Raw genomic sequence first — 16771 nt, forward strand, 5'->3', positions numbered from 1 at the left:
GCAAGTCTTTAGCTTTACTCACGCGTCATATGGGATCTCAGCGCTAGATCTCCTCGCTTACAGCACTCCGGCCATCTCATTGGATCATTCTCTATGGGGTACTACTACATGCCACGACATGGCGTGCGTCAGCTTCCAGCTAGCCAAGCGCCAGCAGCCGTTTCAGCTTTGAGGATCCACTTCTGATTTCAAGAATATTCTACAACCAAGAATATCTGCAGATATCTTCAATTATCTCTTTCAACCGCTGTGTCATGCTTTTCACTATTGCCATCCATCGAGTCGTCTACTGTACATGATTCATAAGAAGATACGGCCCAGGCCGAACAATCCAACCAGGATTAAAGGTGGAAAAGTGAAGAAGAATGAGAAGAAAAGATGGCTCTAAGAATAATACACACCACACTCCCACAGTATAGACAGAGATGACGGTGACTGTGCAGCGATAATGCAATCAAAGATGAAACTGTCAACACCTTCCACTGCAAGTCTATCGAGGTGGGTGCTGTGACATTGGCCCGGGCAATGGCCCGGCATTAGAACCCTGGCTGTACACTCGGTGGTGGCCTGAATTAGGATGACCACCGGGAACCGTCTCCACAAGCGCTCCAGGGCCCCCAGGTCGTGCTTGCAGGGGGTGCATCGATCCAACGGCCGCAGGTCCACTGGGCGCATAGCTTAGCCCTCCGCCGGGACTTGGCTGCAGAATTGCTGGGGGTGTATAGGAGCGGCCCATCGACATCGACTGTGGCCCCGGTCCAGGCAAGCCCGCTGCCCGGGAGACCGATGCCTGCGGGGGTGGAGTGTTGTGGCCGTACGGCCCACTGGCCAAGCCAAGCGTCTGGCGGTGCGCGGCCTGCTGATGAGCTCCATTGACCATGGTCTGCACATGCTGCTGATATGACTGATGCGCCGCATGCTGTTGCGCGGACAGATGGCTGGATCCAGGCGTGGCTGGTGCGGGTGAGGCATACGAAACCGTGGCTGGTGGCTGTCGCGACCCCATCCCGAGCAGATTCGCGGGGGACTGTATCGGCGTCGGCGGACCTTGACGGGTACCATAAGCGAGGCTGCTGGTACGTTGGGTGGGTGAACCGATGCTCTGGCGATACATTTGGCTTTGTGCCGCCAGTTCGCGCGACGACGCAGTAGCCTGTGCGTGAGACACCGGTGAAGGGGCATATGCGGATCCATGATACGCTGGACGCTGCGCAGTCACTGATGCGGGAGTTGGAACAGGAGATGGAGCGGTGAGGTTCGGCAAGGGAGGATTAGACAAAGATTGGGTGGACGTATAAGGGGAGTAGGGTGGCTGAGACGCAAGTGTGGTGGTAGGACGGCTACTAGATTGCGACGGAGCCTGGGGTGGTTGTGGGGGTGGCTGTCCGCGAGGGTCGAACCGAGCCATCCAATCGTTATTCGCAGGCGCTGCCGAGCCTCCCGGTACAGAACTGTAGGACTGGTAATCTGCATAAGCGCGCGACGGCGGCAGATACTGGCTTGGGGGACCGTAGGCCGGAGCTCTCTGCTGAGATGACAGAACAGTCTCCTCTTGACGCGGGGGTGGCTGTTGCGGGATTGACTGCATCCCATTGTAGACAGGCCGAGAGGGTGACCCAGTGTGCCCTGCGGGTGCCGAAGACGACGGGTCGCCAGCGAATCGTTTGCGCGGCTGAGGTTCTTCCGGCTCGTCATTCAGGATGCTCATAATGTTCGACCGCTTCGCCGGCACGCGAGGTGCCTCAGGCGGCTCCGCAGGAGGCGGTCCAGGTCGAGACAGCTCCTTGGGTGGTGATAAAATTGGGGTTGACTGGGAAACGCCAACGTGTCCGGGCAGTGCAAAATAAGGCCGTTGAGACATAGAATCACGTCGAATGGGCGATATTTCCGGCTCCGGCCGCTGCAGCGGTTGCGCTGGGGAGCTCGGAGTTTTCGTGAGGCTATGCTGACGGGAGTGGGATCCTGCAGGCATCAAGGAAGGTTGAGGCTGAGGTTGCAAATAGGCCTGCTGCGAGCCTGGCAACGCCGTTTGTGCCGGAAGTAATGGTGACCGGTGCACGTCCACGCTGGCGGGTCGAAATCCTTGGGCATGGAGAGGCTCCAGCCGTGACATCTCAGATGCGGATACCGGAGTTTGTCGCACGGACATGGGGGCTTCCTGGGGCCGTGTGGCGGCTGCATGCGACAGCACCGTTGCTGGGACCTCTCGTCGCTCTTCGGCAAAATATCCCATTCGGGGTCCCTGCAATCGCGATGGCAAGGGTGCCTGAGAGCTCATGACGCGAGCAGGATCTTCACTAAGCATGGGACCGCCTGTCATTGGAGCACTAGTGGCTTGCGCAAGCGGTGGGTACCGCGACACATTTCGCTCTTTCTCTTGGGCTGCGCGAGAATGCAGGGGCGCCTGCTGGGGGGTTGAACTGGCGGTTTTGCCCTTGGATCCCAAACGGCTGTCATCCGTATCCGGCGCGCTATCAGTGTGCGGAGCGAGAGGCCGAGGCATGATGATGGAAGATGGCGTAGCTTCGTAACGCCGCTTAGAGGCGAAATTAGGGACGGGCAGTGGACCTGTAGGCTCACCACGAGCTTTCTTGGTCTCTGCATCTGCAACAATATCCTCAAAGTCCTTTTGACCCGAGTCAATGCGGCGCTGAAAGTAGTTCTTAACCTGTGCCAGAGTTAATTGCTGATAGCCACATTGATGAGGCAGGGGAGCATACCATAACCGTGGTTTTCGTCTTCATAAAGTTGGATATACCCTCAAAGTCACGGCCAAAGTGCGCCAGCAGCAAAGGAAAATCGCGCTGTTCAGGCACTGACCAGTAACTCGTCGGTTGTAGAGACCCGTAGCCGCCTACCTCGGGCTGCCGGGCAGGTGCCGGAGTCTCCTGCTCAGTGGATTCAAAGACATACACGCCCTCCTTCGGACGGCCCCGACCAGACCTTGCGCGCGGTGGCACATCGGTTGCCTCCCGCTCTTGCGGCTCCTTGGGCCGCACGGCCGGGGCTTCGGTGGCTCCATCCAAGGATAGCTCCGTAGATTCCACCTTTGGTGCAGGAGTGACGGCAGCGGCTGCCACTGGAACGGGTGTGGTCTGGAGGGATTGCTCCGAGGGGGTGGGCTGTGGTGTTTGCTGCTGCTGTTGTTGCTGTTGCTGCTGCTGCTGCTGTTGCTGCTGTTGTTGTTGTTGTTGCTGCTGCTGCTGTTGCTGCGCTTGCTGCTGCTGGGCAGCCTTCCCTCTTCGGCCACCTCGCGTGCCTGTACCACTTCGGGGCCCACGTCGGCTAGGCTTCTCTGATTGCTCGCCATCCTTGGAAGCATTCCCACGGCGGCCGTTGTTGTCCGTATCGGCAGACGAGTCTCCAAACGTTGGGGCAGCGGCTCGTCGAGGACGTCCAGTGTCGGTGACTGGAGCGGGCTCCTCTTCACCTTCATAGTCCGGTTTCACAACACCCAGGTCAGCCATAAGCGCATTAGACTTGGGTCGAGCAGATCGCCGGGCACGCCCACGACGGCTCCACCGTTTGTTGAGCTTGGCCTTGTACTTGATCTCTTCTTTGGTCAAGTAATAATGAATAATACACTGCTGGAAATCCCGTCCTGGAAGCGATTCTGCAATTTTACCCCATTTCTTGGGATGTGCCATGAACGCGTCAGTGAAGATTTCGTGCTCTTCCTGGCTGAAATCATTCCGAGGCGGGAGGAAACCAAAGACATCCATGGCCTGAGCTGGGTCAATGATGTTGTTGGTATCTTTGTAGATGCCTGCCTTCACCTCTGGCGGCTCGAGCATCTCAGGAATCACGGCCTCCCGGGCGAGGTCCGGCTGTGCGGTAGCCTTGTTGCCGCGACGCTTCTCCAGTTCTTCTTGGGCAGAAATCTCAGAGGCACGCAGGGCGTTCTGGAAGTCTAGTTCGCTATTTCCCTTGTACCGTCTTCCGCTTTCCACCGTAGGTGTAGGCGTCGCCGTGGCCGGGGCAGCAGGTGGTGTGGTGGGCCCGGGGCTACCCGAAGCTTTTTCCTTCGCATGATCCAACTCCCACACATTCAGCCTCCAAGGCTTGTAGAAGGATAGATAATCCAACCTCAACTCGGCATTCTTCCGCGCCACATCCTTGCGACGTTTCATGATGATGTCGCGAAAGGTGTCCTTCAAACGTTCATGAGTTGCCGCATTCTCCTGGTAAACCTCCAAGTCGGATAACGGTGTGGGTGGACCAGAGTTCAAGAACGGCAGACTCTCGAGAGTAAGTGCATCAGCCGCAGGAACAGAATCCAGGACAACCTTGGCGGGTGGCTCATGTTCTTCAGCCTTGCCATTCGGCTCGGTTTCCATCTCGGGTGCCGACGGTTCCTCCTTGGCTATCTTGGTGTCCTCGGCTAATACTGGAGGTGTGGGCGCCTTTTCAGGCACCTGATCATGGGCAATCATCCCCAGATACTGGATGCGCATAAGCAGCGCCACGATATTGGGGTCTTCCAAGGGTGACGGTGGCAGTTCAGCACGCAGAGCATTCATATCCTTTTCGAAGATCTGCTTCCGCTCTTCGAGATAGTCCTGCGTGAACACAACATTCTCATCCTCGTCTTCGTCGCTGGAACGTCCAAAATCTGGTATGACGACTGTACTTTGATCCTTAGGTGCCTCCTTGGGTATTTCTTTCAGTGCTTCCTTAGGCGCCTCAGTGGGCGCTTCTCTAGGCACCTCCTTCTCGGCAGGCTTCTCCTCGGCAACTGGCTTTTTCGCATCAATTTCAGGTACATCCACGTCCATGGCCGGCTCAAACGAGACCGCAGGCTCCTGGGGCTTTGTTTCTACAGGTTCATCTTCGCCGACAATCTCACCCGCCTCAAGTCCATTGGAAGACTCATCGGCCTGACTTTGCGACTCGAGCTTATGGTCTTCGCTGAGAGACAGGCTTCGCTCCTTGCCATCGATGGAATCGCGTTTTGGTGGTGGTGCAGCACTCGGACCGGAGGGTGGACCGGTGAAACCCGGACGCACCCATTGTTTCATGGCTTTAGTCGAGCCACGTGAAATTGACGGGCGTTGCTGAAGTGCACGGGGCCCTGTAGGAATACTCGATGTAGGCATCCGAGGTGAGGTGTGCGGACCCGGGGAAGTGGCTGACCCTGTGGCCGATGGCCTCCGTCCAAGTTCTGGGGAAGTCATCGTTGGTCCTAGTTTTCTCGGAGACGGTGTTTCGTGAGCTCCTGGTGCATCTTTGTGGACCATCGCCGCAGGAGCAGTAGGAGGTGAGATATCCCTTGATTTCGGCCCACCGGCTGCTGCTGGGGCGTGCGGCTTCGGGGGTCGGGTAGCCAGCTCAGGTTTTGGTGGGATATCAGGCGTCTCTTCACGGCGCGTATCGTCACGTCGAACCCTTTGCTCCAGCGGTTGTTGGGGAGGGCCTCTCTCCGCTTTGGGCGCGGTCGGAGGATGCATTGGGGCTTTTGGCGGAAGCTCATGCCGTTCCTTTTCTTGTTTCGCAGTTGCGGCGGCTGTTGACGTCGATTCTACCGGGGGTTTCTCCGATTTTTCGGATTTGTCGACCTTGTCTGGCTTCTCAAGCTTGTCTGGCTTCTCCGACTTCTCCAGCTTCTCTGCAGGGATCTCGGGTAGGGGCGCGGTGACGGAACCGAATGCTGGCACCTGGGGAGCGGCCGGAGGCGGGGATCGCTTCACAGGAGGAGGGGCCAGGTCCTTCGGTGGCTGCTCGGGCAGGGGCGTTGGTGGTTCAGTGCGCTCTATGCGTTCAATGCGCTCAATGCGGTCCATGCGTTGCGAATCACGACGTGCCTCTCCCGCCGAGGGCTTCCGGGGCGGCTCTGCGGGTGGATGGTCCGGAGGCCGTTCAGGCAGACCAGGAACCGGCAGTACGGCTGGCCCAGTCACCGACGACACAGTCGAGCTGCTCGGAAGTCGATTCTCGGTGCGACTGGGGGGACGATCGCGCTTCCAATGATCGCCTGGTCTTTCACGTTCGTCGCGTTCAACCCGGCGGTCCACCTCCTCCCGCCGTTCGAACCTTTCCCGTCGTTCGAGCTCGCGTTCCCTGTCACGCTCGCGCCGGTCAGGATCGCGATCACGATCGAGGATCACCCGGTCGCGGTCCCGATCACGATCACGCTCCCGCTCGCGATCAAGAATCCGGTCTCGTTCACGCTCCCGATCCCTTTCCCGGTCGCGATCCCTCTCGCGCTCGCGCTCACGGTCCCACCGGGCGTCGCGGGACCGACTTCGACGTCTGAAGGAATCGCGATCATCCAGATACGGCATTCGACCGCGACCCCGTCCCGAGTCCCATTCACCTCGGCCACGTCCACGCATGGGCGGGCCACTGCGGGGGTGATGACCGCCACCGGACGGGACATCGGGTACGGCGGATGATACCGAGATCATGCTGTCTCGGGAGCCCCGTCGCATTCGAATCATGTCTGCATCTCGTCCGAGGGGTTCCCTCATATCTCGAAAGTCGCGGGGAGGCGGCGGGGAGCGAGAGCGGCCACGGCCAAAGCCGATGCGCGATTCTCGCGGGTCGAAATCGCGGTCACGGCGGCCCCAGTCTCTGTCGCGGTCGAGATCTCGGCGAAAGGGCGGTGGTCCATCCCGGATGTCTCGAAAGTCGCGGTCACGGTCGCGGTCCCGATCTCGTACGTCGCGGTCCCGGTCCCGAAAGTCTCCACGGCCCGGATAGCCTCTGCCACGCCCGCCGAATGGGGCTCCTCGCGGGGGGTCGATCAAGGCCTTGGGACCCCGGGGGGGTTCCCTGCCCAGCGGGGGTAAATTCGCATCGTCGGCGCCACGGGGGCCAACGGGGGGTCGACGGTCACCGAAGCGTTGGGGCGAACGGTCACGGGAATTAAACCCAGACAATGGAGGGTATCTGGACGACATCACCAGGTCATGCTAGTGAGCGTGAGCTGAAGTAACCTGGCAGGAGAGCCTGCCACAGGTTAGTTGCAAGGTAATTGAGGTAAAATAGTAAAGATGATGTGAATGGTAAGCAGGATGTAGATATTCAAGGAAAAAGAAAAGAGAGAAGAAAAAGAAAATAATAAATATGTCACACAATGAGCGCAATGAATGGTAGGCAGGGAAGGATAGCCAGCAAAGGGACGGAACGGTCCCAACAGAGACGAGACAAGACGAGACGAGACGAGACAGCCGCCGCCCGCTCCAGCAGCGCCAGTCAGAAGCGCCTAAGGCGGCGAACGGGGGAGTGGAGAGCACGTGACGGCAGGGAAGCATGGAAGGGGCACGGGCCAGGCAGCCAGGCAGGCAGCTTAGATAAGCAGCCAATGAGTGGTGCGCAAATCGGGCTGCGGATCCCAATTTGGCACTCAAGCAAGATTGCAGCCATGATTGACGGATTCCATCACCTTAGCGCCAGCCACTTGGCGCGGCCTGTTTCACCCGGAACTGCCAGCGCCTGTGGGAGCTTTTTCAAGGTGGATCGATCGTCCGAGGGAAGTCACAGGATCAGGACCTGTTCATGATCATGGTGGATTTCCACACCCCCCAGTCCGCCAAAAAGGAGCATGGCCCTTCTGCTGGAACTGGCATTGTGTTCGAGATGGGGGATTGAAGGGGGCGCGCCGATAGTTCGACCCAGGTCCCCGGGACAAAAGTGACTGGTGACAAAAAGTGAAGCACGATCCTGCACCCGCGGACGGCCTGCCCACGACCAACGCAAAAAAAGTGGAAAAAAGGGAGCATAGTAATGACAGGCCAGAAAAACCAAAACTGGGCATCAAACTGGAAAGCGCGCGTAAAATAGCAAAAAGAGGAGAAATCTCCGCACCTGGGAGTCTATGCAACGTGTCAAGCCGTGAACCCAAAGTAGACCTGCAAGGAGACCACGCCGGGCAGCAAAATCGCAAATTGCAGCAGTTACGGGGGTGTCTGCTTCTGGGATTATTCGAGATCCGTTCGTTGCTCTCTCTCTCGGAAGTCGGAGCCGAAAAACGTCGAGGACCAGCCTGGGGGGAAATAGGGACGCGAGTAGTTAAATAAGTTAAGACAAAGAGAGCCGAAATGAAGGAAAAGAAAGTGTGTATATGAGTGTGTGAGTGGAGGACTGATTGAAGGGGATGTTCGGAATTGGAGGTGAGAAAGGGAGGATGGGGGAGAGGGGGAAGTTAGTTAGTTGGTGGTGGTGGTGGTGGTGGTTTGAGGCAGGATCTTGAAAGACAAAAACGGAGGAACGAGAAATGGGGCAGAGACGATGGATGGATCCCTGGTGAAGGGCAGCGGTTGGATGGGCTGAGTTTAGTTGGCCAGGGACTTTAGTTCCCTCGCCCACGACTGACTGGTCTTAGTGTGACTAGTTAAAGGGAACTCAAAAATAACTCTGGATCGCCTCCCCCGGCGTGCATGCCTCAGGAGAGGATCTTTTGCCCTGTTGGGAAGGCCCCATCATGAATGACTAATGAATACGCGGATACCTTAGGCATTAAAGTCTCGCTGTTGAGCTTTGCGGACAGAGCTGGGAGTTTTCCCGGCGATGGCTCGGTCTCGCTCACTCCCTGAATGCCTGAATGCCTGAGGTATCACGATGGCGGTTGTCACGAACGGACTGTCACCACCCCCGCCATTCCGCCCTGCAGAAAAATTTCCAGAAAAGAGGGGATCATCATCATCCAAACCATCCCACATTGAGTGCCCCGTGTTTGCTCCTCTCCTATCAATCTGGTCCCCGCTTGACCGGTAGACTCGGCGTCTCTTTACGCTATCAATTACATCTGGATTTTGGTTTGGATTTTCTTCTCTCGCTCAACAGCCATGTCCGCACAAGACTCCGCCACGGGCAATGCCCCTCCCTCTGCGGTCACCAATGCCGTGTTGGTCGCCTCGGAACCCGTGCCTGAGGGGACACACCAGGTCAGCGGCGTCGACTTTGACCGGTTCCAAGGCCGGGACATCACGGTCGCCGAGATGGTGGACAACATGAAATACACCGGGTTTCAGGGCAGTGCGGTCGCGGAAGCCGCCCGCATCATCAACGAGATGGTTCGCATCCTGTCTTCCCCCCATCCTGGGCATTGAGTGATCTAGCAGCGTAGCTAATCCCGCGATACCTCTATATAGCAAGCCTACCGTCATCCGGAGTCCGGCGAGAAGACGACCATCTTTCTCGGATACACCTCCAACCTCATCTCCTCCGGCCTTCGAGACACCATCCGCTACCTGGTCCGCAACCGGCACGTCTCCGCCATTGTCACCACGGCCGGCGGAGTGGAGGAAGACCTCATCAAATGCTTGGCTCCCACCTACATGGGCTCCTTTACCGCCCCGGGCGCTGGGCTGCGTGCCAAAGGATTGAACCGCATCGGCAACCTTATCGTCCCGAACAGCAACTACTGTGCATTCGAAGATTGGTTGATCCCCATCCTGGATAAGATGCTGGAGGAACAGGAGGCCGCCAAGAAGAAGGCACTGGAGACTGGCGATGAGGAGGACGAGTTGCATTGGACCCCCAGCAAGATCATTGAACGTCTCGGCCGCGAAATCAACCACGAGGACTCGGTTTTGTACTGGGCTGCTCGGAACAACATCCCGATCTTTTGTCCCGCCCTGACCGACGGCTCCCTGGGCGATATGCTCTACTTCCACACCTACCGCTCCTCCCCGCAACGGCTGCGGGTCGATATTGTCGACGATGTGCGCCGTATCAACACCATGGCTGTCCGGGCCGCCCGGGCCGGCATGATCATTCTGGGTGGCGGGGTCATCAAACACCACATTGCCAACGCCTGTCTGATGCGCAACGGAGCCGAGCATGCCGTGTACATCAATACGGGGCAGGAGTTTGACGGCAGCGATGCGGGGGCCCGGCCGGATGAGGCTGTCAGCTGGGGTAAGATCAAAGCCGACGCCAAGGCCGTCAAGGTCTATGCAGAAGCCACAGTGGTCTTCCCGCTCATTGTTGCGGCCTCGTTTGCCCGAGCCAGTCAGGCGACCCCCGACAGTGAAACGTCTCAGAACTGAGGGCGATGTTGGAGGTCATCACTCCGATCGGGGGTACTCTCTGCTATCTGTCCAACTCCAATCCCTCCACCTCTCGCAATGCCTCCTATCAGCTCGGATAAAATAAAAATCAATTGGTTTCCTTGCCCGACGCCTGCCGAGTCTACCGATCGTGAGAGCTTCCCCTTTGGCGACAGCTCGGGCCGTTTGGTTGACAGAGGGGCAGCGACATGGGCGGGCCCAGGCGTGGCAGGCACGCGAAAGCCGCCCCACCATCCCCTCGAGTTGGGAGGCAAATCGGAGGGCTTGGTTCCGATTCAAAAAGCAAAGCACGCAAGAGGGGCCACCCCCCTGGGATCAATTCTACACGGAGAAGAGCCCTTCCCCTTTGAAGAGCCGAAAACCCGGAACCCACTGGCTGTGAAACCTCGGAAGAGGCAAAGTTTGGATGGACGAACGATGGTTGATGGCAAATCATGGGGGAGAGAAAGAGAAGTTGTTGACTGGATTGCCGGGGGTTGTTCCACCGGTCGATCATTGCGGTCGGCACGGGGTTTTGCATGCAATAAGGTTTCATCCTCCGACTCGCCTTGCCACCTGGTGGTCCATTCAAGCAAACCGCCATCAATGGCTGTTGAGAGGAGAACAGGAAGACATGTACATGGGGGAAGGTAGGGAGGTATGGAGGTATGGTATAGATTAGGTGCTTTTTTTCTTGTGTGCATATAGAGTGATGCCAATGATTAATGAGATTACGAGCTCCGAAGAGGGTTGAAGCGAATGACAGGTCAGTTCCTGTCTTCTTCTTTAGGGTACCTTTCTTTCCATTCATGCCTTGGCCGGGGACTGCAGGGATGCGACGCCCCGCGCAGTCGATCAGTTCCGTCCATCATGTCCGGGCGGTCATGCGGTCGAATCGCAGGCCCGTATCATATCATTTTTCCTTGCTCATTGATTATCCCCCAAATTCTTTTGATCTGTTGGGGGAGGGTGGGGACTGAAGAGAGAAAGATACTCCAGGAGGCAGACGGGATCCGAAAATGGGGCCCGGGTGGCAATCGTGGAAGGGCTTTCATCGGATGGATTGCAGGGGCAGAAGGCAAGACGTGAAGGGGAAGTTGGCCAGTCCCCGGCCAGGTTGCGGACCCTCAAACCACTGCTGGACGAGGGTTATTGGATGCCAACCAGCGGTGAGGATCCGTGATCTGGTCTGGCTGCATTGCCGCCTCATCCTTTTTGGCCCATTTCTCTGGTGGGAACAAACTATCATCGGCGGCTGCGGCTTTCCTTTCTTTTTCTGCCATCGATTCTTCTTCTTCTTTTTTTTATTATTAAAATCATTATTTCTTTTTTGCTTTTCTTCTCTCGTTTCGAGGAAGTGTCTATTTTCCCCTCTCTTTTCTTTCTCTCTTCTCTCATCTTTTCTTCCTCTCATCTTCCTGCTCTCTTTTCTTATCTTCATCCCCCCCTCTCTCTCTCTCTCTCTCTTACTCCCGCCCGATCTATATTTATTCTATAGACCCTTCTATACCTCCTCGCCCGATTGTTCTTTAGTTTTACCGCTCTGGGCCTAGGCTTCCCCGGTTTCCCTCACTAATCTGGTGCTGATAAGCCCGGTTGGCCATTCTTATCGCCCGACATTCTAGACTTTCATTGCTTCGTTGTTGGTTGTTGGGCTGTCGTGCTTGCTTGTCATTGCTCTCTGGTGTGATCTGTCGTATTTTTATTGCTCTTCTATTCTGTCCTTGGGTCTCCTTCCCCTCCATCCCACTCTCCCTTGCTGATTGTGAGGAGGTCTCATCTTTCTCTTTTCTTTTCTTTTTCCCCTCCAGAGCAGCAGCTGACTCTCTCTCTCTTGGCCTTCCATTCTCCCCGCGTTTGTATGTTTGAACTTGCCTAGATCAGTCAGTTGCATCCAGCCTGACTGCCAAGGCTACTCGTGTTGCTCTTCGTTTTGACTCACCTGCGGCTCTCTGTCAGCCCATCGGATTGTCGGCTCAGTTGCTTCTGCCTCGCAACTGTCCTCTCTTTCCATTGTGACTGTTGTGTTCGTTGAAAGTTAGTCGTCTTCATTGTCTGCTTTCTTTCTTTCTTTCTTTCTTTCTATCTTTCGACTCCCACAATGGATGCCTCGCCGGATTCTGGCTCCAGTGTGGAGCAGCAACAAGAACCACCCATCACACTCAGCACTCAACCTCCCTCTCCTGAGTCGGTCAGGGAAACCACCGTCACCATCGAGGCGGCTTCAGATGACCTTGCAGTCCATACAACAAACCCCATTACAACAGCAAGCATCCCTCTAGAAACCCCATCGTCAGAATCACCCCCAGTCGAGATTCAGGATGAGGCACCTCGAGAAGATATCCCGCCTCCCGTGCAAGCGGACCCGGTTCCGGTGATCCAGCCACCCCAACCTGAGCTGGAACATGCCTACTGGGCTGATATCGAGGAGGACCTCTCGGTTCCCGATGAGGCAGAGATGAAGGAAATAGAATCTGCTGCGGATGGCGACTACAGCGCCTACGAGTGTAAGTGACCAAGAGCCATCCAGGAGCTGGTCCCCCAACTATGATGGCTAACAAGACCAGATGACTACTGGGAGAAGAACTTCCACCCGGACCTGGACGACCCCGAATACCGCCCGGCGGAGAAGGCCCGCATGACATGGAAGATCAAGGGTGTGCGAGGCACCCCTGACGCTCCCAACCGCGTCAAGATCATGCGTTCGCCGCCCGCCTACGTGGGCGGTTATTGGTGGACCATCAAGTTCTTCCCTCGGGGGAACAACGTCAATGCTCTCAGTATCTACATCGAGTGCTCTCCGACTATGCCCCCGCCCGACAAGAGTCTGCCCGAGACTGAGTTCAAGGTGCTGCACGGCCCGGCTGATGCAGCCCTGGATGTCAATGCACCGGACCTCGACATGAAGTTCGCTCAGACCGACGATTCCGCGAGTTGGTTGGAAGCGTTCAAGTCTCAGTATCCTGCTGCCGCTAATCACGCAGAATCGACCGGCACCAAGTCCTGGCGGGTTTCGGCTCAAATCGGCGTAATCCTGTATAACCCTGAGGAGCCGCGGACAGGCTGGATGCAATCGTCATGCCATCAGTTCAACCCCCACAACCTGGACTGGGGTTGGACCAACTTCCACGGCCCCTGGGCCCAGATTCACCGCCGGCAGCGGGGCCAGCGCCAGGCGCTTCTCCGCAATGATACCCTTGCCTTCGATGCGTATATCCGCATTGTCGATGACCCCACCCGCTCGCTCTGGTGGCATGCCAGTGACACCGAGCCGACGTGGGACAGCTTGAGTCTCACGGGCTATCGGCCTTTGGGCGACTCCGTCATCAATCACAGCGCTGAGGTCGCTGGGTTGGCTACCTGGGTGCATCTCGCCCCTTTTTGCAAGATCATCCAGAATGCCAACGTCCTGGACCATCTGACCAGTTGCGATGTCAAGCCGAAGCCACTCTGCGATGCTCTACAGAAGTTCCTGTGGCAGTTGCGGTCTCGGGGCCAATCGCTGCAGTATGTGGATACGGACATGATCACCTCTACCTTGCGTAACCTGCACGAATACTCGGGCGATGTGTGTGAGTTCTGGGAACGCCTGCGCCGCACGCTTGAGATTGAACTGGCAGGCACAGACGCCGTGCAGGAATTGGCCAAGCTGTTCGACAGCCCCTCAGTCGAGTCGCTTCCTGGAGAAGCGCAGGCTCGGGACGTGATCAATACTGTCCCGAAGGACTTCAACTCCCGGATCTGTGTGCCCGCTGATCAAGCCAAAACCACCAGTGAAGCTTTCAGCTGGTACTTGAGTGCCAAGCCTGGACGCTGGGTACTTCCTCCGGTACTTCACTTGGAACTGGGTCGCCAGAAGTTGGACAAGGCTGCTCGGCAATGGCGTCTGCTCTACAACCGAGTCGATCTGGATGAGGAGCTGGACCTGACGCCATGGCTGCTGGATGGCCAGGAAGGCAAATACGTCCTTTACGGTTACATCGTTCACCGTGGCCGGCGTACGTCTGGCAAATTCTTCAGCATTCTTCGACCGGGAGGTCCTGGAACCAGATGGCTCGCTTTCGATGATGGCAGTGATAACCGTGTTGAATGCCTGACTCGTAAGACCGCCTTGGGCCCTCACCTCGGCCTGGACGCCTCCCAGAAGGTAGACCACAAGACTGGCCATGATGTTGCCATTGCGGTGATGTATGTCCGCAGTGACGTTGTCCAGGAATTCTTACCTGGCCCACAAGGTCCATGGGACGTGCCCGCGAGTCTGAAAGAGTACTATGAAACGGGTATCCCTCCGGTCCAGTTGGATGACAAGGGCCACAAGGACGAGATCAACGTTGAGGTCTACTCGCTGCCGAAGTACGATCAGTTGGGTAGCTTGTTCGATACGTATGATCTGATGTCACAGGCGAAGCTGGAAAACGGGGTCATGTATCTGACGGTACCCCGCTCGTCCAACTATGTTGATCTCCGAAAGAAGATCGCCCTCTGGGCATCTGCCAAGTCTAGCGAGAATACCTGTGCAGAGCATGTCCGGCTCTGGCAAATTGGTCACACTCGTGACCAGTTTGGGCCTACCCTTGCCTTTGCTCGTATCTCCGACCTGACAAGCACCTTGGACTTTCCGCTGAAGACGGTCCGTTTCTGGATGCAAGTCGTCTCTGACGGTATGTAGTTTAACTTTCCACGTGGTATACACCATACTAACCAAAAGAGCAGAGAACGCGAAATTCTTCGCCATTGCGGATCCCCCACAGGCGATTGCAATTCAAGCCAAGCCGGAGGAGGCTGTGGTCGAACGCGCGGGTTCAGAATCCTCGGAAGATAGACTGCCTCTTCCCGAAGGTGAAGCTCGCGCGAGCTCATCGGGAACTGTACCGGAGAACAGCATGAGTACCACCAGTGGTGTGACAATCGCCAATGCGGTGAATGTTTCACACATCGAGATCGTCCCTCAAGACCCTGTACCTACGGACTTGGGTGGCACGGGTGCACCTACTACTGGAGACTCCGAGAACGATGCAGTGATTGCTGCCATTATCGCGGAAGATATCCAGCAGATGGATACCGACCGAGTCCCCGACGCAGCTCCCCCGGCCACTCAGGAACCCAGTCAGGCGGTTCCAGATGAGCCTGAGCCCCAAGCTAGTACAGCTGCAGACATCCCTGCCCCATCGATTGAGCCGGAGGTCCCCCAGCCAGTAGACCACGTGTACTACTTCATCCAAAAGTTCGATGTGGAAGCGCAGGCCTTGCGCACAGTGGGATCCTTCTTCTCGAAGAAGGAAGAAAATATCAAGACTGCCGTCCGGAGGCATCTCAAGATCCCGCCAATGAAGGATTTCCAGATTTGGCAACGTGTCGATGGCACCACGGTGACCACCATGGCTTCGGGTGAGACATTCGAGGTTTATGTGCCCGATGGTACCTGCTTTATTGTGGGTGACAAGTTGAACAAGGACAGGTAAGCACGACGTATTTTCGGGTCGTTACAGTCAGACTAACCTCTTACTCTTTAGACGTTTGCAGCTCAACGTGGCCGGTCTCTTCGGCAATCCTGACCAGCTAGTCCGCTATCTGTGGGCTGAGTCTCGCAACCACCCTACGCGTGCCTTTACGGGCTTCAAGACGATTGACGCATCGTTCACGAACGACTATTACAGTGGGGAGTTCAACAAGGGTCACTTCCACGGAAAGGGCAAGCACATCTCTGACCTGGCCGCAACCTACGTCGGAGACTTCGTGCTAGGCAAGCGCCATGGAAGCGGCTTCATGGAGTATCCGACCGGTGACACGTATGACGGTGACTGGTTCGACGGTATCTGCCACGGACAGGGCACGTACGTCGAGCGCAAGACGGGCAACAAGTATGTCGGCGGGTACAAGGACGGCAAGCGTCACGGCAAGGGCATCAGCTACTGGGAGGTAGCCGATGAAGAAATGGATCTGTGTCAGATCTGTTACGGCGAGGAGCAAGACGCCTTGTTCTATGACTGTGGCCATGTCTGTGCCTGCGTGACCTGCGCTCGACAGGTCGACCTCTGCCCCATCTGCCGCAAGAATATCATCAGCGTGGTCAAGATCTACCGCACATAGTAGGCATGTGCTGCCTGCCCTCATCCCAACACCTTGTTCCTTCCTTTATTTTCGTTCGTTCTCGGCCTCGACAGCCGCACAGAGACAAGATGACGAAGCGCACCAAGAAGGTCGGTATCACGGGTAAATATGGTACCAGATACAGTGCTTCTTCCAGCACGCCCGTTACATCTGCGCCTTCTACAGGGTGGGTGTCTACACTGTCTCTATTCACGCTGTGCGAGCAGGGCAAAGGGGAAAATAGAAACATACGTCCCCTTACATTTGGTTTCGTATAATATTGCATTGAAGACTTTATCATACCCAGGATGTTGCAAAGACCGGAGTGATTGGCTTGGTTGATAATTAGACACGATGTTGTCAGCAGATTTGGAGTTCTAGACACGTTTGTTTTATCCGTTTTACTTTCTACTGGAGTTTCAAGCAATCTGAAGAATTTATAGCTCACTTCTAGTACAAGCCCACAGTAGATATATTGTAGAAGCCGATAGCATCTTCACAGTGGTACTACTTAGTAGTCCATCTATTACTCGCAGCAATATATGAGACAACCAATCTCCAATTGGCAATATATCGTGCCCCATAGTACCTTATCTCATGCAAGGGACACCAGTCCCTACTACGTACCACATATTACATCTACAGTACCCAACCAAACCAATCTCCTATCCAACCAGGAATAACAGAAT

At 56.3% G+C, this 16771-nt stretch overlaps 7 protein-coding genes across 7 annotated transcripts; 4 read left to right on the top strand and 3 right to left on the bottom strand.

Moving 5' to 3' along the window:
- Nucleotides 1-180: 180 nt before the first annotated feature.
- On the bottom strand, nucleotides 181-6935 carry BDQ94DRAFT_182536 (MYB DNA-binding domain protein). Its single transcript, XM_026774179.1, has 2 exons — nucleotides 2721-6935; nucleotides 181-2668 (listed from the first exon to the last, which is right to left on the bottom strand). The coding sequence occupies exons 1-2, from the start codon at nucleotides 6897-6899 to the stop codon at nucleotides 491-493; spliced, it is 6357 nt and encodes a 2118-aa protein (XP_026622310.1). The 5' UTR covers nucleotides 6900-6935; the 3' UTR covers nucleotides 181-490.
- Nucleotides 6936-7221: 286 nt separating this feature from the next.
- BDQ94DRAFT_150899 (uncharacterized protein) lies at nucleotides 7222-7824 on the bottom strand. The gene has a single exon (XM_026767668.1). The coding sequence runs from the start codon at nucleotides 7754-7756 to the stop codon at nucleotides 7502-7504; it is 255 nt and encodes an 84-aa protein (XP_026622311.1). The 5' UTR covers nucleotides 7757-7824; the 3' UTR covers nucleotides 7222-7501.
- Nucleotides 7825-8516: 692 nt separating this feature from the next.
- BDQ94DRAFT_150900 (deoxyhypusine synthase) lies at nucleotides 8517-10742 on the top strand. The gene is made up of 2 exons (XM_026767669.1): nucleotides 8517-9014; nucleotides 9093-10742. The coding sequence occupies exons 1-2, from the start codon at nucleotides 8787-8789 to the stop codon at nucleotides 9990-9992; spliced, it is 1128 nt and encodes a 375-aa protein (XP_026622312.1). The 5' UTR covers nucleotides 8517-8786; the 3' UTR covers nucleotides 9993-10742.
- BDQ94DRAFT_86657 (uncharacterized protein) lies at nucleotides 9934-10742 on the top strand. Its single transcript, XM_026776721.1, has one exon. The coding sequence runs from the start codon at nucleotides 10071-10073 to the stop codon at nucleotides 10644-10646; it is 576 nt and encodes a 191-aa protein (XP_026622313.1). The 5' UTR covers nucleotides 9934-10070; the 3' UTR covers nucleotides 10647-10742.
- An 878-nt stretch (nucleotides 10743-11620) lies between these two features.
- BDQ94DRAFT_86663 (uncharacterized protein) lies at nucleotides 11621-11990 on the bottom strand. Its single transcript, XM_026776722.1, has one exon. The coding sequence runs from the start codon at nucleotides 11884-11886 to the stop codon at nucleotides 11695-11697; it is 192 nt and encodes a 63-aa protein (XP_026622314.1). The 5' UTR covers nucleotides 11887-11990; the 3' UTR covers nucleotides 11621-11694.
- BDQ94DRAFT_86664 (putative MATH and UCH domain protein) lies at nucleotides 11991-16770 on the top strand. Its single transcript, XM_026776723.1, has 4 exons — nucleotides 11991-12499; nucleotides 12560-14653; nucleotides 14706-15450; nucleotides 15506-16770. The coding sequence occupies exons 1-4, from the start codon at nucleotides 12094-12096 to the stop codon at nucleotides 16080-16082; spliced, it is 3822 nt and encodes a 1273-aa protein (XP_026622315.1). The 5' UTR covers nucleotides 11991-12093; the 3' UTR covers nucleotides 16083-16770.
- On the top strand, nucleotides 16145-16529 carry BDQ94DRAFT_150903 (uncharacterized protein). The gene has a single exon (XM_026767670.1). The coding sequence runs from the start codon at nucleotides 16172-16174 to the stop codon at nucleotides 16358-16360; it is 189 nt and encodes a 62-aa protein (XP_026622316.1). The 5' UTR covers nucleotides 16145-16171; the 3' UTR covers nucleotides 16361-16529.
- Nucleotide 16771: the final 1 nt, after the last annotated feature.

Source organism: Aspergillus welwitschiae (assembly GCF_003344945.1).
Source record: "Aspergillus welwitschiae strain CBS 139.54b unplaced genomic scaffold BDQ94scaffold_38, whole genome shotgun sequence".
NCBI classification, from domain to species: domain Eukaryota; kingdom Fungi; phylum Ascomycota; class Eurotiomycetes; order Eurotiales; family Aspergillaceae; genus Aspergillus; species Aspergillus welwitschiae.